Source organism: Gymnoscopelus microlampas (assembly GCF_963454915.1).
Source record: "Gymnoscopelus microlampas genome assembly, chromosome: 6".
NCBI lineage: Eukaryota > Metazoa > Chordata > Actinopteri > Myctophiformes > Myctophidae > Gymnoscopelus > Gymnoscopelus microlampas.
This window is the reverse complement of record NC_139943.1, coordinates 35,117,428-35,139,861: the sequence shown is the minus strand read 5'-3', so window position 1 is coordinate 35,139,861 and position 22,434 is coordinate 35,117,428. Positions and strand designations below refer to the sequence as shown.

The 22,434-nt window shown below is 42.2% G+C and overlaps 1 protein-coding gene across 1 annotated transcript in view; it reads right to left on the bottom strand.

Moving 5' to 3' along the window:
- Positions 1–11,909: 11,909 nt before the first annotated feature.
- man2a2 (mannosidase, alpha, class 2A, member 2) overlaps positions 11,910–22,434 on the bottom strand; it is a 29,298-nt gene continuing 18,773 nt past the window's right edge. Inside the window, exons 18-23 of the mRNA XM_084060378.1 lie at positions 21,519–21,652; positions 20,932–21,073; positions 20,099–20,232; positions 18,396–18,590; positions 13,999–14,112; positions 11,910–13,455 (exon numbers count right to left, since the gene is read on the bottom strand). Coding sequence (XP_083916504.1) covers positions 13,303–13,455; positions 13,999–14,112; positions 18,396–18,590; positions 20,099–20,232; positions 20,932–21,073; positions 21,519–21,652 — 872 coding nt within the window. The 3' untranslated portion in view covers positions 11,910–13,302. The remainder of the gene's footprint in view (positions 13,456–13,998; positions 14,113–18,395; positions 18,591–20,098; positions 20,233–20,931; positions 21,074–21,518; positions 21,653–22,434) is intronic.

Sequence of the window (22,434 nt, the reverse complement as noted above, 5' to 3'; positions counted from 1 at the left end):
CATTTTAGTAGGTTCTTTTGGGGGGCGAAACCTCCGGTAGCTCTGTTATGTGTTGTCTGAATTCAGTTTGAAACAAAATCACAGAAGTACTGCAGAGTCCAATGGCTGCGTCATTCTGGCACGAGTGTTCCGCGAAGACTAAAATACCACTTAGAGAAGTTGTCAAAAATACATTTATGTGGAATGGTTATTAAAATATGCCAGTGAAAGATTACATCAAAATTGACTTTGTTTAATTGAAAAAGTTACACAATATGACTTTAGTAAGCAGAGTGTATTATTTTCCAAACAACTTTTGGTATACTTTGACCCTGAGTACAATCGACACACTGTTGAGCTGTTCAATTTTGCATTGTCAACATTCTGCACTGAAAAACCTTGTGTTCGCAAAAAGCCAGTTATGGATAAGTTTATTAAAAAAAAAGAAAAGGAAAAAGATTAGCAGTCGAAGCCTGTGAATTTCTAACAATCAACAGTACATTCCCCCGCTTTGTGAAGGTTACATGCTGGGGAGATTAATAGTTGTCAGTCACAGCTGCACAGAGAGAATTGAAGTCTTGAGATACAAAGTATCTGCAGGACAAATTGCATAAAAATCCACAGTCTGGAGGCTGCTTGATAATGAGAATCTGGAGGATGCTCCGAGTCCAATTAAGGCACTAGTGGGAATTTGCAGATGCTGCATATCAGTCAAATCCTTTGCGTCGCTGGAGTAATGCCTGATTTACTGCACGCCGGCATCGCGCACCGAGAAAAAAAAAAACAGATCTACGAGATCACGCGAGGTCGCAGCTTCACGATGTTGTCGGTGGGGCTGGGCAATACGAATTCCAATCAATATCATGACTGTTTCAAACCTTCGCCCTCTTTATGATTATCGAACGATTATTAAAAACAATATATAGTGAAAATAGCTGCTCTACATGCTATATTTCCAGTTGATTGCCCAGCCATAATTGTCATCACCCGTAAACCTGGAGAGGGCTGTTTAAGTGAAAGTATCGAAGACAGCAACAAAGATTTAACCCAAAGCTCTTTGACCTTTTCGACCATCTCTAGCTTGGTTGCTACTGGTAGAAAAATAAGATCCGTTTGTCTTCATTCTCCCCACAGAGGCCATATTGATTTTTGAGCTTCTCTTCCAGAATGGCTTTATCGGGGTAAGAAGAGACAGAGCTTATCCGTTCAGTTGCAAGCGCCATACATTTTGGTAAGACAGAATGTATGGCAGTTTCACAAGTTGAGGACACTGAAAATATTTGGGCTCACAAGTTGAATCAAAGCCTTTGGATCGAAAGGCTAGAATTGATCAAGTGATCAATCAAAGATGATGAGCGAATGACCAGATATTGTATTGCATTTTGTATCTATTTCTTTTGTACCCTTTTTTATTTAACTGATACTGGGTGTTAATATTGTGGAGATTTCAATTTCATGCTGGAATAAAAATGACTTTGGACGTCGCGTAGGCTACATCTTGTCTTTGCTTGGGGGTGTTTCATAGCTCTTATCCAACACACACACACACACACACACACACACACACACACACACACACACACACACATATTACTATACTTATGAGGACATAAGAATTTGACAGCATCGGAAATAGCAATTCTGAGCTTGCAGATCAGCTATTTTCCGGTAAGTGAGTTCAAATCAGGTATAACTCCAACCCTAACCCCTGAACATAACCTCTAAAGGTCTAATCCTAACCTGAATCTTTCTTTAGCCTAACTCCAAACCATTTCTCTTATAAAGTCCAGGCATTTGGCCCTCACAAGTATAGTAATACAAGCACGCGTGCACACACACACACACACACACACACACACAGACAAGAGATGCTTCAACAATTCCTGGTGGATTTACTCACCATTTCAAATCAACTTCCTCTTCTGCGGGGCATGAAGCCTTAGCTGTGTGTCAGCACTCTGTTCTCTGCTCCCCACAATTCACACACCGCTGAGGGCCCTCCATATACTGTATTTTACCAAGCCCTTCAGTATGGTACTTAATATTTAACTTGGATTAATATGAAATGGAAAACATCGTACATCATGAGCGTAATGGTACATCGAACCTCACAAACACAACTTCCACACCGCAAGTGTAAACACAACTTCCACACCGCAAGTGGTGAGGAAGTAGGTGTGTGGGCAACGGCACATTAGAATCTACGGCCCATAATTAGACCTACTGGGATGCATCACTGCCCAGCGTCCCTGCAGCGCGTCATGCCTTGCATGCTAAATCTAAGCAACAGTACAACCGAGCTGTGTATTACACAGAGGGTGGACGGTAACCAAGTAGCCTACATTTACTTGAGTACTGTACTTAAGTACACTTTTTTTGAATATCTGTACTTGACTTGACTACTTGCATCATGTCAGTATCATGGTTAGTCATGGTCAGTGTCATGTCAGTATTATGGTTAGTCAAGGTCAGTGTCATTTCAGTATAATGATCGGTATCATGGTCAGTCAGTACCATGGTCAATACCATTGTTAATCATGGTCAGTTCCCATGGTCTTGTTTTCCTACTTCCTAGACCTGCTTGCTTATTTCTGTCACAAAATATGGCAACACTGACGCCCGAGTCAGACGATGTTGATTTGACGTTCCACTGTAAACCATCAAAAAGACATCCGTACAACAACGCCGACACGCCGTTCAGACGACGTCTACACGACGTCCAGGTCAGACCTCCAGGTCAGACCTCAGTAACCACCAAAAATATACAACGCCGATACGCCGTGCCTACTACGTCTAAATACTCCAGCACTTTTGAATTATCTTTCAGAAATTATCTTTCATAAAGAACCCCCCACCTTCACAGAACAATCAAATACTGCCATTGTGATTTGCATTTCAAAAACTCAAGGAACTAGCCATGAATGGCTGTGGCTGCATATCAGACATGATATTAATAAGTGTAATAATAATAATAATAATAATAATAATAACAATACCAGCTAACATCCCTGCCTTGTTGACATAATTATTTTAGCCTGCTTTACATTATGTTCTTTATGGTAGTTAGTTAATAACAATCATATCTTTGATTTATTGAAGTGAGGGAATGTATTCTACTATTTCTTGATACATTTCCAGTAATCCCATCAGCGTGTTTTTGCGACGAGGTCTGACTTTTTGATGGTTACAGCCTGTAAGAGACATCAATTGCCATCTTTTGGGCCTTGAGTCCCAAGACTCAAGACCCAAAAGAGTCTTGAGTCGAACGCATTAGATCCAAGTAGACATCAAATTTCTCTTTTGGGCCTTGAGTCTTGGGACTTAAGGCAGAAAAGAGAAATTTGATGTCTACTTGGATCTAATGCGTTCGACTCAAGACTCTTTTGGGTCTTGAGTCTAGGGACTCAAGACTCAAATCCTGGAAATCAAATCCTGGAAATGGCAAATCAGCATGTGTCTGTCTCCCTGGGGTCTACATTACATTACATTACATTACATTACATTACATTACATTACATTACAGTCATTTAGCAGACGCTTTTATCCAAAGCGACTTACAATAAGTGCATTCAACATAGGTAGGGAACGAAACTACTAATCACCAGAAGTCCTAAGTGCATTTCCTGCAAAAACAAGCAACCAAGAGTATACCTAGCGCTAAGGTAAAAGTGCTATATATCAGCTACCTACTTTCTTAAACAGATGACGAGACAAAATAGCAAAATCGACTAAACAAGATCCAATAAAACAGTACAACAATAAAACCAAAAAAAAAATCAAAAGTGCTGGAGTATTTCAATTTAACTGTACTAATTGAGGGCTAACATACAAATGAACGGTACAGTAGTTTACTAATCTAAGACACAATTATAACATGTAGCTCTCTAAGCGCAAATTCAATAAAGAAGATCTAAGGCTTCATGGGAGCGCATCGCTATTGTCTGCGTCACTTCCGTTCCCACGCTGTCAGTATCTTTCCATTCACAAATCTAGTGAGCACGCCCAATCTGCAGCCAGCCAATCAGCGATCGGGCTCCACTCTATCAAATATCACTGCCGCAAAACTGTCATTCTCCTTTCAGTCGGCGAACAGCAACCCACCTCCATCCCCAGCTCCACCTCAGATGTTCAAGAGCCGAAGGGAGGTCGATTCTTCTGCACTGCCACCACCAGCGTCTAGACTCCATGGGGGCTTTCCTTCCTATTCATCTATGCACATTAAAATGCGATGGAGTCTAATTGCCAAATCTGTTTAAAGTTTTGTAATAAACATTTTCTTGTTTCAAATTGGCGTGATCTCTCTTTTATTGAAATGTGGCCGGGTGGTGTGGTGGTCTAAGCGTCAAACTCTTAGTGCAGAGATTCTATGTTCAAATCCCAATTCTCTTATAGGTCAGTGCTGGAGTATTTCAATTTACATTGACTGCTTGGAGGACAGTCAGGGACAGGGTATGATTATACGATATCAACAGATAAGATAAATAATGAATGAAGTGTTCTTAACTATATACTTTATCGGCGAAAAAAAGTAGTCTGTGGTTGTTTGAAAAAGCTAGCCTAATGTCTCAAGCGGGAGACGAACCCAAACTCCCAAAAGTAAAGAACTGGAAGTTTAATGATAAACGAGGTGCGCCACTGAGGCCGACGCTGAAGAATGGTATTTGGGCTCTATTAGAATGTGACACACACACACACACACACACACACACACACACACACACACACACACACACACACACACACACATAGCAGATCTACAAGCTTACGATGTGACGCATTGTGAGCTTGTAGATCTGCTACTTTCACTACTTACCGCAGCTAAAAGGTTTGGGAACCTCTGGTTTAAAAGATGCTAATAATATCTTTGTTTATTCGTTAACTAATCTACTAATCTACTAATCTACAATGCTATTAAATGCGCCATGCATGCAATGTTGAGATTACATGGAATAGTACCGTCCACGGGGTGTCCCCGGGGTCGCCGTTACCCGCAGCGGCCGGTAAGGGGTGTACGTGTTTTTTTTGGGACGAGCGTTCCGTTACGGTAGAATAAGGAAATTGAGAATCAGGCTAACAGCTAGCATGATCAACGGAGGGTGCGTTCGAGAATACAGCACTGAGCGCACTGGCCAATACAAACTAATAGGCGAGTGTGCTTTCAAATGTACATCTTTTTTGTTTTGATTGTATTGCTGTATTGTTGTATTGTGCTTTCTGCTTTGGCAATGTAAACGTATGTTTTCTCATGCCAATAAAGCCCTTTGAATTGAATTGTGTGCTCCGGTGTGTCATTTCCGAACGCACCCTTGACTGAAGCTGCTGGGGCTATCAGTCAAAGATGGTTCAATAGCAAGATACGCAAATCCAGTTTACCCCCCGTTTCTGCGTGACGTAGGTGGACACACCTTTTTAGGAGACCGGAAGCAAGTTGGAGTCCACCTACGTCACGCAGAAACGGGAGGTAAACTGGATTTGCGTATCTTGCTATTGAACCATCTTTGACTGATAGCCAAAGCAGCTTCAGTCAAGGGTGCGTTCGGAAATGACACACCGGAGCACACAATTCAATTCAAAGGGCTTTATTGGCATGAGAAAACATACATTTACATTGCCAAAGCAGAAAGCACAATACAACAATATAGCAATACAATCAAAACAAAAAAGATGTACATTTGAAAGCACACTCGCCTATTAGTTTGTATTGGCCAGTGCGCTCAGTGCTGTATTTTCGAACGCACCCTCCGTTGATCATGCTAGCTGTTAGCCTGATTCTCAATTTCCTTATTCTACCGTAACGGAACGCTCGTCCCAAAAAAAACACGTACACCCCTTACCGGCCGCTGCGGGTAACGGCGACCCCGGGGACACCCCGTGGACGGTACTATTCCATGTAATCTCAACATTGCATGCATGGCGCATTTAATAGCATTGTAGATTAGTAGATTAGTAGATTAGTTAATGAACAAACAAAGATATTATTAGCATCTTTTAAACCAGAGGTTCCCAAACCTTTTAGCTGCGGTAAGTAGTGAAAGTAGCAGATCTACAAGCTCACAATGCGTCACATCGTAAGCTTGTAGATCTGCTGTGTGTGTGTGTGTGTGTGTGTGTGTGTGTGTGTGTGTGTGTGTGTGTGTGTGTGTGTGTGTGTGTGTGTGTGTGTGTGTGTGTGTGTGTGTCACATTCTAATAGAGCCCAAATACCGTTCTTCAGCGTCGGCCTCAGTGGCGTACCTCGTTTATCATTAAACTTCCAGTTCTTTACTTTTGGGAGTTTGGGTTCGTCTCCCGCTTGAGACATTAGGCTAGCTTTTTCAAACAACCACAGACTACTTTTTTTCGCCGATAAAGTATATAGTTAAGAACACTTCATTCATTATTTATCTTATCTGTTGATTTCGTATAATCATACCCTGTCCCTGACTGTCCTCCAAGCAGTCAATGTAAATAGAAATACTCCAGCACTGACCTATAAGAGAATTGGGATTTGAACATAGAATCTCTGCACTAAGAGTTTGACGCTTAGACCACCACACCACCCGGCCACATTTCAATAAAAGAGAGATCACGCCAATTTGAAACAAGAAAATGTTTATTACAAAACTTTAAACAGATTTGGCGATTAGACTCCATCGCATTTTAATGTGCATAGATGAATAGGAAGGAAAGCCCCCATGGAGTCTAGAGGTCTAGACGCTGGTGGTGGCAGTGCAGAAGAATCGACCTCCCTTCGGCTCTTGAACATCTGAGGTGGAGCTGGGGATGGAGGTGGGTTGCTGTTCGCCGACTGAAAGGAGAATGACAGGTTAGCGGCAGTGATATTTGATAGAGTGGAGCCCGATCGCTGATTGGCTGGCTGCAGATTGGGCGTGCTCACCTATATTATACCTCTATGGTGCTCACTAGATTTGTGAATGGAAAGATACTGACAGCGTGGGAACGGAAGTGACGCAGACAATAGCGATGCGCTCCCATGAAGCCTTAGATCTTCTTTATTGAATTTGCGCTTAGAGAGCTACATGTTATAATTGTGTCTTAGATTAGTAAACTACTGTACCGTTCATTTGTATGTTAACCCTCAATTAGTACAGTTAAGTTCAAAACACGACGTCCAGGGTCCACCAAAAATATACAACGCCGACACGCCGTGCCTACGACGTCTACACGACGTCCAGGTCAGACCTCAGTAACCACCAAAAATGTACAACGCCGATACGCCGTGCCTACGACGTCTACACGACGTCCAGGTCAGACCTCAGTAACCACCAAAAATGTGCAACGCCGATTCGCCGTGCCTACGACGTCTACACGACGTCCAGGTCAGACCTCAGTAACCACCAAAAATATACAACGCCGATACGCCGTGCCTACGACGTCTACACGACGTCCAGGACAGACCTCTCAGTAAGTGGTCTCAAGTTGTTGCCACGAAACCTGCTGGCTGAAAAAAAACAATGCATTGTTTTATGTCAAGGACCCCCGAATTAATGTATTTGGCCGTGGATGTGGACCCCCATACAAGATTTGTGTTTTCAAAATGTTTCTAAACTATTTAAATACAACACTATTTGAGAAACTAGTTGAAAACTCTATAGCCACCAAATGTTTCCAAAGTGACAATAACAGCCACTGTAGCCTACTTGATTACAAAAAAATAGTATAGTTCTGGTTGATTAAAATGGCTAAAACCAAGAAATTAGTTAGTGCAGTATTTGGAGATTCAGTCAACCTGTGTCAAGGTGAGAGTTGCTGAATTCAAACATCTGTATTATTAGAAATGTTTGGTGGTGCAAGAGAAAAGCTGAGGTTCCACATCCAAAAGATTGTGGGTTTGAATCTTGGTCCTGGTGAATATTTATTTTTGGTCATATGTTTAACCGTGTGTACAGATTACAGTTAATATAGGAATATAAGACTTTATTTATATGATAGAAAGCAATTTTGCATGTACAATATAAATATTAATATATTGTCTGTCGGGCAGAAACCTCTTTTTTTTTTCAGGACTTTCAAAAAGCGTTAAGCAATGATTCTCAAAGTTGGGTCCGGGGACCCCCAGGGGTCCTTGGGGGGGGGGTTCCAGGGGGTCCCCAGCAAAATGTTATTATTAAATATGGCTCTTTTATTGCTACTTTTAACTTTTTAATGGATTCTATGTAAGTTAAGCCTGATAAAAGTGTCAAACTCCCAAAATCCACCAGAAGTTACATCTACTCTAATAAAAATGTCCTGGGGGGGGGGGGGGGGGGGCCAGGGTGGTCAGGATCGCTAATCCTGGCTAAATTAAGCCAGGATAGGTGTTAAATCCAGGCTTAACCCCTAATTCTGCTTTCGTGAAATGGGCCCCCGGAGTATCTGTACTTTCACTCAAGCACTGGGGGTGAGTACTTTGCCTGGCACCACTGGTATTAAATCAGTAGAGACTTAATATCACATAATTCACACCTTTGTTATCCCTGATGTCTCTCAATATGATGTGAGCTTTGATCTGTGGTCTGTCCTCCTGCAGCTAAATAACACTTATTATTGATTAGCTCATGGGGTTGGCATGGCTTTTTTCCTTCAGTAAGCAAACCTAATCCAGTTCCCATCCTATACTGGCCTACTTTGATGTCTTGGCAGCAAGACATATCTAGTATTTTAAGTGTTGTAATAGTGTGTATAAATTCTAGTCACTGCTGTCCATTAGTTGATTTCATTTTCATACAGGCCGATGCCTCTACGACTGCAGTTGCAGTCTTATAGTATTGCCAAGTTATGATGCCTAATAGTATTTGTCTGACTGTGAACTTGAACCCAAAACTCAAGAGCAAACGTCTCGTCTCAGCTGTGTGGATGGATAAAGGTCCACGCCCAAGAGTAGAACATAGTAGGTGTCAAACAGTTAATCAAACTACGATTATTTAAAAAATACCAATTTGAATAAAATTCCAAAATACCAAAATTAGCATATATACAAGCTCCCATGGTACCACAAGGTGACGCATTGTAAGCTTGTGGGTCGGCTATTTTCGCATGACGGCATTGTACGACAAAGTAGAAAATAGGGCGGTTATTAAGTGGTTAATCAGACTAAAATAGTTTGTCCATTACAAAAATCTAAGAGATTTGTTTGTGTTGATTCGATGGTATATTAAAAATAAACGATTATCCCCAAAACACTTAGCCGAAAAAGTAATCAATAGAATAATGTCTCAGAAGATAATCGGTAGTTGCAGCCCTACTCGAGTGTCTTAGCAGTGTGAATGCATAAGGTCCACTCCACAGTGTGGAGTACAATGCAGAAGTCTATCATCCCCAGGGTTCCTTCAGACATGACTCTCCAACACTACCCCCACACCCCTGTGCACTGTGCTGTCAGCTCTGTGGTGATCAGCCCCAGGCATTCCCTGCCAGTACACTTTCTTTTCCAACTCTGTCCTTGATTCCGTTTTATGTACTGGGGAGTCCATTTCGCTCTCCTTTACGCCCCCCAACTCCTTTATGTTCACCTCCCTCCCGCTTGACTATTAAACTCATTGAGTATTCCACCGCCCGGAACGCTCGTTTGAAGTCAAAAGTGGGTAGAATTTAACTACCGCAGTTGACTAAACATCTCCAGTCAAACGATGTGAAACATTAGATCAAAGCACACTTTAATGTATGAGAATGAGACTCTGCTCGCACACAACAGCATCCATCAAGACTTTCTGTGACGGAAGCCTCTCCCCATCTCTGGCGTCAGCATGCCTTTGCATTAACCACTCCTCAATCTGGCGTCCCGATTTTGAGTATGTCATTATAGGCAAACCTTTAAAAAAATAGCAGATCTACAAGCTCACAATGTATCGTGATGACGTGTTATGAGCATGTAAATTGGCTATTTTGGCTACCAGTATTCGTCATACGATGAAGTATATTATAGGGCCATTTATGCCTCCAACCAACAAATGTTCCCCCTTTCAAAATGATGCTGACCCAGATCAGACCTCGGAATAACCCGGGTATGAATTGTGACCAACTCTTGTTGACCTTTTCACACCAATAGCAAGCTTTGTTTCCAATATCCTAAACCGGTGGTTCTCAATTATTTTTATTTTCAAGGACATCTCTTCATGACAGTACACTAATTTGTATACGGTCAGTTACAGACTTGTAAGGGTCAATTTAGAACCCCCTCAAGGAACCTTGTGAGTCCCTGGACCCCACTTTGAGAACCACTGCCTTAAACCTAATTAGGGGCATTCATTGCTCGAACCTCTGAACTGGGTTCTGCCTTAGTTTGAACAATTGTATGTCACAAAGAATAGCATAAAATCATCGAGAAAAAAAACCCATTAAGACCTGAGGCCGATTCTACAAATGCCTTCTAAATCAGAAGGCATTTGTAGACCGTTTTCAGAAAAACTCATGTTGCTATATATAGTGTCTGTCGGGTGGAAACCTCTATGTTCAAAACTTTTCAGGATTAAAATTCAAAAGTAGCAGATCAAAAAAGTTCAAAATGCATTGCGCCACGCTTCAAGCTTGCAGGTCTACTTTTGACGCTTGTAGTATGATCAAATAGGGAATAAATGTACAATATGGATAAGAGGTTTCTGCCCGACAACGATATATAGCTAAAATATAAAATGACACAGATGCTTTCCTAATTAAGTTTAAATCAGAAAACACTTTGACAGCAGATCATTCAAGACACAGTGAGAACAGTACATTCGTTACCTTACCTTTATTCATTCCCTGTCTCAACTGTAGTTCTTTTATGCATAATTATATTTTGACCACATACTCTACTGTATATCCATGGAGAGACATATACAGCAGAGATCGGTCCTTCACACATGTCCCTCTAAACAAAGGAAAAACAGCGCTACAACAAACATCACATGGTAAAAACATTGACACGGATCGACTCGGGACACACACAGACACTGGGCTGGAGAGAGAGGGGCAAAGGGACGGTGGGGGAAAGTGCAATAGAAGATGGCGTGTAGTCAGGTACAAGAAAAGTTCCCCCACAGCTGCAAAGGAGGACTCTTAATTGCCAACTGTCTGAGCGCCAACTATCGAGCTGTGAGAGGTACAGGCGAGACTGTTGAGTGGATGCATAGAACAGAAGCAGAGTGCAACAAAACAAGACCTCTGCTGGAAGAAAATAAATAACTGATTAAGCGATGGGAACAGTGGAGCAGAATGAGACGGGGGTGTGCGAAATGAGACAGACAGGGGCACAGCGTGAAGGGCGACACACGTCAGGATAGAAATGTCTGGCTTCAGCCTGTGGGCACGTACGATAACACCACCCATGTGACTGTGAAGACAGATAATGGCCTGTATTTGACAGAGCACCTCAAGCCTCGCCATAGGGTAAATGAGTGGTTCTCAACCTCTGGGGCCGTTTAGATATTGCAAGTGCACCCCCAAATAATTGGCAAATTTTGTTTTGATTTTATATAACATTTAAATATATAGTGTGTAAAAAAAATGGCATGGCATAATTTCTTTAAAACCTTAAAACGTTTAATTGTGATACTGCTAAGTAGGAACTTAAAGTACCCTATGTTAGTTCCATTGATCAAAGCCAGAACACAAATCGATTCATTGATCATAACATGCTCTGAAATGCATGGTCAGGTGTGTGGGCTTTTGAGATTCTCAAGTGGGCCCTGATCCAGAAAAGGTTGAGAACCACTGGGATAAATAACACTATGGAAGGATCCGAACAGAGAACAAGAAAAGACGTAAAACAAACTGCAACACAGTTCAAGCGGATAGTGTTGTAAGGCCTGATTTATACTTAGTTGCGCGCCGGTGTCTCGCAAACAAAAATAGCCGATCTAAAAGCTCACAGAGCTTGTACATCGGCTATTTCTGGCGTGAGAAACAAATTGGTATGAGAGTATAACTCAGGCTGAATTTCTTTCAAGTTGGACTGCTATGTCAGGCTCAATCCAAACTCCTGTTTCATTGTTATCACGTTTGGATGTTTTTTTTAAAAAAGAAGAAAATCTAAGGGACACTCTCCTGTGTCACAGTGAGATGGAGGTGTCGAGATAACCCAGCAGTCCAGGCTAAAGCCCCAAAGCGGCCGATGATGATTCATATAGCAGTACTACAAGCAGTCCATCATAGTGCACACTGTAACCTCATTACACCCATAAATTCTCCCAAGTATTCACACCAACATAACTACACATACCAATACACTTGCCATATATTAAATATGAGGTATAACCTTGTTCGACTCGTCTACCAGCATAAAGTATGGGACACGACAGCATATTCTCTCTCTACGATGGTGTGCTAAGCATAAATAAAAAGAAAATCTGGAGGAATGGCTTAGGATCGTTTTAAATAGAACATAACTTAAACTCTACCACAGATCTTAACACAATTTTGGGACACAGCTTGGAGAGGCTTTGGGGGTTGGGGGGGAGGGGGGGACAAAAAGAAAAGAGGGTCATTGAGCAAAATGGAGGCGAGCAGGCGCTTCAGTCGTCCTTTAGGAGAGATGTTTACCAAAAGGTGATGTGGGTGGGTTTCTGTACTGTAGTCGAATGATCTCAAAACGTTACTGATTTAAGACCACTAGGTGTCTCGGAGGACACTTGGATTTCCAGTTCTGGCATACAATAGCTTACAGAGCCATAACAAGGGGCTCACCTGCCAAAGACACCACACATTCACTTTGTACATTTACACTGCTGGACTCGGCTCAGTCCAAAGAAAAATAAACTAATTCAGACCTTATTGGATTCACAAGACGGGTACAAAAACACTAATAGTTGTGATGAGTCCCTACTGCAGACAAAGTCCACAGTCCATTTGTAGAAAAACAAACAAAACCAAACAAATAGTCCCAATAAAGCTTTGTAAATTGCACTCTGATGATGCAGCATGAATCCCAGTTCCCTGATCCTGTGATATTTACATTCAGTAGTTAGTCCAGGGGGGGACAAGGATCAAGACGTGTTCAATTAAGTTTTTGTAAAAAACAATGAAATGAGATGTATTCTTCAATAACTACTCCAGTGAAGACACAGATGCCCACTTCTATTTTATCAGTGGTTCAGTCTTTGTTTGGCTAGCCACGGTAATGGCTATTGTCTGCCCCCTGCTGTGCAGTCTGTCTTGTTACAGTGGAACTTGCTTCCCCTGGATTGCAGTGTATGTGGTTCTTGCATGTGCAGTGTAAACACACACACACGCACACACACACACACCGATGGAGAAAACGGAGAGACCCAGACCCTCTGTGCTAAGAATCAGTCTGAACACATCCAGCCGGGGCTCTGGTTTTGGTCTCGGCACGGTGGGTTTATTGCCTATATAGTCCAGGCTGCTCTTAGCGCAGTTTGATCTTGAAGGCAGAGATCTCCATGGGGTCCAGGCTGATGGTGGAATCGTTGGCCAGAGGCGCGCCGGTGTGCATCAGAGTCAGAGACGTGGGCTGTAGAAGCTGCAGGTCCAAGTTCCGGAACAGTTCCGACACAGCCAGCTGCAGAGGGGGAGACACGGTCACAGGGTGACGAGCGGAAGTGGAACGGAAATGCCTAATTTATGCTCCAGACGTAGGACGGCGTCGCAGTACAAAAATAGCAGATCTATAAGCTCACTCACAACGTGTGTGTGTGAGCTTATTAGATCAGCAATTTTTGGTCAGCAACGATGTCATCATACAACAAAGTATATACTTGGGGCTCCAGAAGGGGCTTAAGAAGGAAAGACGGCTGAGTTTAACAAAAAGAGATGAGACATAAAGGGATAAAAGAAATGCCATTATAGAGACAGACGGATAGCGAAGGATTGATTTTCTGTCAGAACACATGGAAAGCCCTGAATCCCCTCGTTCCCACAGCATGAAAAGACTACGTACGCAGTGTTGAAATACAACTCCTGGTGCACACCCATCAGTCAGTCTGCGAGTGTGTGTGTAGGTGTGTGTGTGTGTGTGTGTGTGTGTGTGTGTGTGTGTGTGTGTGTGTGTGTGTGTGTGTGTGTGTGCGTGTAGTATAGTTACACTGGATATATCAACACTGACCTGTCCCTCTGTGGTGGTACAGTTAAAGCCCAGGTTTTGAGCCTCTAGGCCACAATCCAGCCCTTTGCGGTGAAGTATCAGGGCAGTGTATGGGGAAGGCCAATGGGGGTCCTGCTGCTCTCACACACACACACACACACACACACACACACACACACACACACACACACACACAGTGTCAAGCTAAATGATCACATTTGATCTCAATGATACATCCTCACCACATTTAAAACCCCACTCAAAACCCACCTTTTCAGACTCGCATTCCCTACCTACTGTAATCATATAATCCCCTTTTCTACCTTTTTTTTAACCTTTTAACATTTTTTTTCCCCAAATGAAGTTGTTTTTAGCTCATTTCAGTAAAGCAACTTTGAGGACTCAGGAAAGCGCTATATAAATTGTATGTATTATTGTTATAATACTGTATCAATTAGTTAGCAATTAGGACGACTATGACACAGGGTCAGATTCGGAAGCAATTAGTTGATCGTGTTTGGGTAAAAATAAAAACTTTACCTGAACACAGGTTGCCATTTCATGGTGCAGAGTGACACATGAAAGAGTTGTATATTACTATTTTGTATGCAGCACCAGACCACAAGGCAAGATAACATAGTTACAGTATATGATAGGAATTTGGTGACAAAATACAAGTTTCAACCACGGATATTGGCTCTGTGACGGCCTCAGGGTTTAGTTGGCCTCATCTTGTCTTTTCTTATTGGCTGTGTTTCCCCCTATTGTTCCAGGAAGTTGATGGGTGGAGCTGAGACCTTTACAATCTTAGGGAATATCAGCACTCACAGGAATGTCCTTTAAGGCAATTTTATTCAGTTGGCAAGAGCAGCATATGGCCAGCAAACAGAGTTCTATATGCTCGCTGCCTGTGCCAACTGAATAAAAAGTCCCTGAAGGACATTTCTGTGAGTGCTGATATTCCCCATTATTATAAAGGAACTTTTTTAGACAATGCATCCGGTAATAAACTAGTAAAATAAGTTGTGTCCACATTCTCTTGCAATTCTGGACCTGAGACCTTGTCAGAGATGCAACACACATGAGCAGGCTGTATATCAGACCTGCAATATTCTCTCTCCCTCTTTCCCTGGCCTGCTGACTGATAATGTGATTTGTTTCACATACATAACCCACTCATATGCCCACAGGCTGAAGCCAGACCATACACACAAGCACAGAGATCATTAGCTTCTGGGTATACATCATTTGATTAGTTTAGTCAAGGTTCCGGCATAGTTTAGTGCTTTGGTTGGGTTAGTTGTGCTTATTGATAGGACTAGAGCTTTAATGCTTGGGATGGTCACCATGGCGATATGACTTTAAATCAATATCACGATTATTTCAAACTTTTGCCTCAGTTACGATTAAAGAACATTTTCATTTATTTGTTTAGGTGAAAATAGCCGATCTACAAAATCACAACGCGTAACGATGCGCCGCGTTGTGAACTTGTAGATTGGCTATTTTTTAAAGTTTTGTACGCCACTAACCCTGTACAACAAAGTATAATACTTGGTTCAGTGGTTAATCAGTCTAATCAATTTAGGTGATTATCTAAAAAAAAAACTATTAACATTTGTTCATGCCGATTCGTTGATAAATATACATAAATGGTCACAAAAACGTGCTTCTCAATTAACCTACATGAGCAAGATTAAGTCAGTTATTGGTTCTAATTGTCCTTTTTGATATATTTTCGGTTAATTGCCAAGCCCTAACTAGAGAGAATAAAGGAGGGTTTCTCCATTGGGATTGGTTTATAAAATCTTGGTGGTGTTGCAGTGAAAACTGTTAAAGCAGTTGTCTCTGGAGCATATCCATGGACTCGAGGGGGTCTTTGTTTGAGCAGTTGCCTTCCTCGCTCTAGTAGTTTTTAGTGCATAATTACCCACTGCAAGTAACTGCATGAATACTTGGGTTGAGATTAATACGGTTCTGGGTAGGTAGTTAGCGGGAAGGCTCTGATTTGTATTTCACCTCAGGGATCAATACTGCCCTATTATGGCTACCGTCTCAAGTCTGAGGAACTTTTGAATAATTGTATATATTAGCAACTTTTGAAGCTCGTTGCGCATTATGATGGCGTTGGAGAAAAATGGTTAAAGGAGGAAAATAAAGGGTCGTTGTCGAGGCCTGCTTTAATGGAAAACTTAGTTTTTCCAGCTACATTGCAGAGTGCAAGTTACAGTGTTGGTGAGTCTGCGGTTTCTCCCACAGTAGCTTTAACCTTTGAGCAGTAAAGAAAAAAGAGCTGCCGCTGTTGGAAATGGAGAGGGATAAATAGAACATAGAAAAGGAATCTGAGATTCTTTAGAAGTGTGTCTGGACAGTTATGACTGCTTGTACAGTGCAGTCAGCATTTAGTGGGGGGTTGGATGTGGTAGCACCTGATGATTCTTTACTGTGCAGTTACTTGTTTTGTGAGTTTGTTGGCTCACTTGACTGTTGAAAAGCATACTAAATTGGCTGAATTGTTCAAAGAATAACAAGAACAAGATATTGACGTGGGCGACACAAAACCAATTCATCAGTTAAGTACATGCTTGATGGGCACTCGGGAGGTGCAGGGGTTAAGTTTCTGTCCTGCCCACCACCACTAGGGGTTTCACTTTGAATCCCTACGGTGCATCTGGTTTGGCCGAATGCTCCAACGCAATTGGTCGTGTTCCGAGAGTGGGAAGCCGGGCAGGGAGTGTGATCTCTGTCGCTGAATTAGTGACTCCTACATTTTCTGTCAGGGTGCCTGTTCAGCAATGAGATCAACTGGGTGGGATAGCATGTTCCTCTGCACGCGCTACACCCTCTTGCTGAAATGACTCATTGTCAAGTGAAAAGAAACAGCGGGCAACTTCATGTATATCATGTATATCATACCCTCCCACATGACCAACTTTAGGGGATACCAGTGATGGACTGTATTGACCAAGTCGGTGCCGCAAGTATGTGAGAAAATCCAATCTATTACGGGGGATACTGACAGTTGCCATTAAGCCCAAGAAATATCTGCTTTCATAACACCATCTGGACTGTTCTATTTTTTTCTTTGGAATTGGATCTTCAGGGAATTTGATTCCCTGCACCACAAAAGAGACAAAGCAAGGGGTGTGTTTGTGTGCGCTGCCTTCAACTTATCTTGTTCTCTTACAGTCATGGGTTATGACTTAACCACTGAAGCCCTAACAGTATATACCTCTACGTATGACAAATACTGAAAATAGCCAACCTACAAGCTCACGACACGACACGTTGTGAGCTTGTAGATTGGCTATTTTTCTTGTTTTACATTTCCTTTTTTTTTAAATACAGTAAAACCTGGGAGGATCATCTTAATTCCTTAATTCAGTCTTATTCCTGCCTTCTTTGAATGCCTAGCAGATGGAAATGTGACTAAACAGCAAAATGTGAGTTTGCAAAAGCCACCATGACATCTTGGTATGGTTGTGGGTCAGGGTAATGTACGATCTGTTTATGCCAAAGTTTCAACTATTTATGAGTTTCCCACCACTAAAAAGGGACTAATGAGGTATTGGGGTTTGAACGTTAATTACAGCGTCTTTTGCCAGAATTTCTGAACTTTGGTGGCTGCACTCTGACTGACTTGCTGAAGGCAAAATCTAAATGAATTTGGTCCGTTTCATGTCAGCAAGCTTTTGGTGACATTAAAGGATTTGTTGTGTTCCGCTCCAATTCTGTTAGCTGCCTGATTCCGTCAGCCTTTCAAGTTTTCACATGGATAAAAGCCATATTGGCTTATTGGCATACTCATTCAAGCTGATAAACAAGGTATTGCATGTCCAGGTAGCTTCTTTTCCAAGAAGTTCCAACTCCTATCAGCTGAATTACTCATGACCATGACTCCAGAATGGCAATCGTTTTATTTACTGACCATAAACAGTCACCTTTCTGAACTCTGCAGAAGCCAAATCAGAGCTTTGTGTGGTGAGCTTAGTTTTTTCAGCCTCACTACTTGGTACATCCGGGATATTAACCATTTAAGCCCTATGTACTTCTTTGTAAGACGAATAGCGAAAATAGCTGATCTACAAGTGTCGCATCACGTGACGGCAGGATGTGAGCTTGTAGATCCACTATTTTAGCTTTTATTTTTTGAATTTTTGAATATATATATATTTTAAAAATCGAATGTTCGCCTGTAATAGGGACACCAGGGTTAATGTGGTTAAGGGTAAAGATAATATTATGAAGAACAAAGGTGCACCTTTGCAACTCTTGGCAACATAACTAATAACATATCTTCTACACTGTCCACTGCAGCCTCTGCTTCCCGTCCTCTTAAACTGCTCCTAGGCGCCAAGGTTGCTGAGCCAGCCATTCCTCCTCCATTCATCATGTAGAACGCCATTTGTCTCCCTCACCTGGCTTTGGATGCTGCGCAGATTCAGTAGGTGGAAGTCACAAGGCAGGTTGCTCTTGAGGGGGGCGAAGGTCTGCAGAGGGGGGATGCCCCGCTTCTTGGGTAGGACGGGTAGCGCCAACACCTCGTGGTTCAAGATGCTGTTGGTCATGTGACTGAGCAAAGACGGGAAGCTGGTCGGTCCGCCGTCCATCATCTGGGAGGAGGGAGAGCCGGGCGGATTAGGACAAACGGCGGCAAACGGAGGCAAACGGCAACCTCTGTCTCTGACATCAGTAATTTACCACTGGCACTTACCGGTAGGTCCAAAAGTGTGCAATATAACCCATTAAGACCTGAGGTTGATTCTACAAATGTCTTTTAAAGCAGTAGTACTCACACTTTCAAGATTTTTCAAAGGAAAAAAAATAGCAGATGTACAAGCTCGCAGCGCGCTGCGAGCTTGTACATCTGCTAGTTTGGAATAGCCACCGCAAAAATCTAAAATGACACAGATGCTTTCCTGGTTTTAATGGGATAAATGCAGGATTTACTAAAACTAAGTGAGGGTCTAAAGACTATCAAATATACTGTACATGCTATGCTAACTCTAGCAAACAAAGACAAATTGAATAACGTTTTTCATGGGGATTTTCAGTTTATGTCTCTCAGCCACAGCCTGCATTGTGATGGGGTGCGACATCACAGTGACATCACATGAACAGCTTCAACAGTCATTTCAATCAACAAGGCCATGAAGTGTCGCTAAGATGGAGGACCATCGCTGGTCAGGGCAACTCCATCCCATCTGCCATCGGCAGTTTTTACTTTTAGCAGTGATAATGTAGGATGATAAAACTGCAAGCAATGCCTTGCGTTTTTGTCCCCAAGCGTTATCCATTTACTTGATATAAATGGCATCTGCTTGTCACTTACATTGCGGTTGGTTTCAAAGATGGACAGGTTTTTGTTTTGTGGCTTAGGGCTATGAGGTGGAGGGATGCCATAAAGAGGAGACTAGGAAACTGGAGCTAGAGCACAGACCATACACAAGCTAGCTAGCATCCTTTGCCGTTGCCCGGGCAACATTACCTCTTGAGCGCCGCCCCTCAAGATTTGGGAGAGGAAAGAACGAAAGGAGGAAGAGAATTTGGCAAAGAAGCCGTCATCATGCTGAGTGGTGATTGAGTGGAACGGGACATTGTGTCAAAGAAACAAGGAGGGCACAGAGGTTGACAGGAAGACAAATGAGGGGAATGGTGGGTAATGGAAAGAAAAAGAAAATGGAGAAACGCATTAACAAACATAGGATGAAGGACAAACAAGACATTATCCCCATTCATAATTCAACAACCATGGGTTGTTCAGAGTAAACAGGTTAATTAAAAGTACACAGCCAGGTGGGATGTGAGAGAGTGTGTGTGTGTGTGTGTGTGTGTGTGTGTGTGTGTGTGTGTGTGTTTAACATCCACTTAAACCCTATATTCTTTGTTGACCGGAGTCCCCCAGGGATCTATACTAGGCCCCTTATGTTTTTCCCTATACACCAAATCTCTTCGCTGAAAATAGCTGATCTACAAGCTCACAACGTGTGACAATATGCCGCATTGTGAGCCTGTTGATCAGTTTTTGTTAGTTTTTTTCCACTGTATGTTCGCTCCGGAATAGGGACGCCAAGGTTCATGTGGTTAAGCTCCTATAGTTCCGGTTTGCTCTGTGACCGACCTTGTTGCCCGTGGACCTCCTCTCCAGCAGCAGGCGGAAGCGGTTGGCGGTCCTCTTGTTGTCCTTCAGACCCTGGCCAAGCCCGCGGTTGTCATCCTGCATCAACCGGCGGTCCATAATCACCTCCAACTGACCTGCGGGTCGACAAACACAAGCCAGCAACGTCAACACAAATTGTCTGTGTGTGTGCAGAACTGTCCCCGGCAGGAGAAAAAGATTATAAAAAAATCATCTAGGCTAGTGCTTTATTCGAGGGAGAAGCAAGCCGTACACAAATCCTTATTTAATTACACCCAACCCTGAAGGCGGAAATAGCAACATATTCTCTGAACTTTTGTAATGCAAAATATAATTACCCATCAGCATACTCCAGTGCTGGCAGCTATGTAAATAATAGGCTACAAAGTACGAGTTTAACTTTTTTAAACACTTTCAGCCCATTACTAACTTAATGTTTAACACTTCAAAAAGTACAAAACATATGTGAAAAAATTAAATAAAATGTTGCGGTACATCTTTGGCCTACTGGCAATGTGCACAAGAGATTTGGCACTGATCTGTTCAGCGGTTTGCGAGATTAGCTCTGGACACACGGACACACACCTTTATTAGACAGCTAGCCTAAAGAGCTAGGCCATAAAAAATTAAACAGGCTGTGCCAGAAATATTCAAGGGCAAAAATATACTTAATATCTGGTCATGGAATGACAGTCCCCTGTTCCATCATTTTTACTTTCACGCGTGCAGAGGTCAAAACGTTAAATCTCTACAGTGTTGCCGTTACGCCACAGTGAATCATTGGTTGTGCGCCTAAATTGCTGGGTGATACGGACCACTGTCCAGGCTGGTGACGCCCAGGGCCTGAGCCGTGTGCAGGGTGAGACGGTGCTGGCTGTCCTGGATGTAGGCTTGACTTGGCATGGGGTAGAAGTTTGCTTGTAGGGGAAGCTTCATATAGTGGCGGCGGGGCTGCATCTACGGGCACATGTACACACACACACACACAAAGTGTCAGACACGCATCCCAAGGCAAAGACAGTTAATCAAACTAATCAATTATAAAAATCAAATATCTAGATCAGCTACTTTAGCTATTTTTCTGTGAAAGTATTGTGAAACAAAGTAAAGAAGAGGATGTTGGTCAAATCAAAAAGCTGTACAAAAAAAATCTATTTATGTTTTCCGCATCTATTCGTTGATATCCATTTTTTTATATTATTTAAAAAATAATTCTAGAATATTCGATTAATCAAAAAAGTAATCAATAGAATAATTGCATAAGAAGATAATCGATTGTTGCAGCTCTACTAATGTCTTTCTTTGGAAGACACACAGAATCACATTAGCTTCATAATCATCCTTCTGTCCAGAGATCATAACATGAGGACAAATAAAAGTCTACCGTCAACAGGGCACTGACCTGGAAGCCATTGAGGTCTGTGTAGAAGACCTCACCACTCTGGATGTCCGTGTTCAACCTCATAGCCAGCTCCTTATTGGTCTGGTCTCTGATATCAACCATGGTTGTCATGTCAATGGACAGGCCGTCCACCCCTGGGAATACACAAAACAATACAGAGAAGTTATAGATTTATAAACAGGACTGAAAGACACTGGCAGACACACAAATTAGGTCGTCTTATACTCGGGGACTAGACTTTGACGTTTCGTTATATGGGGTACTTTTTTCCTAGGCGCAGTACGCAGTGTACACAGTGTCAGATCTTCAGCACAGTGGGTTTTAATAATTGTTTATCTATGCAGATGCACGTCTATACTCTGCAAATACAAATCCACCAACAGTCAACAGCCCAACTCTGAGTCTTTTTTTCAGTCTCCTCCTCTCCTTCAATTCAACCAACTATCTGGGGTTGTCTTTCTCTTTGGTGAAATCTTACTTTCGTTTTCTCACTGCTGTCTCCGCCATCGTTCCTTCCCATCTCACTGAAAAGGGATTTTTCCTGACAACTGCAGCGATGTTAAGACGTGCATCAGGCGCATGTTTACAGTATGGTAATACGGTAATAAGCAGCGTGCTGAAAATGTGCTGTGTGCACGGGGCCAGAACGTCTCATAATGACATGTCAGTAGTGTCGGTTGCATAAAATGTAAGACTTAAACCAATCGTTAATGCACTGTTTTTGCACTATTAAATTAAATAGTATTAGAAATACCAGTAGGCAAGATTAATCATTTCACTTTTTTATTGAAGGAATTTAAAAGTATGATTACATTGAATACAATTATTTTCAAATAAAATGATGCTGTATTGAAAGAAATAGGTTTGGTCTTTTTTCCTAAAACTGGTGTTGAAAGGGGGTTTGTTTTGTTTTTTA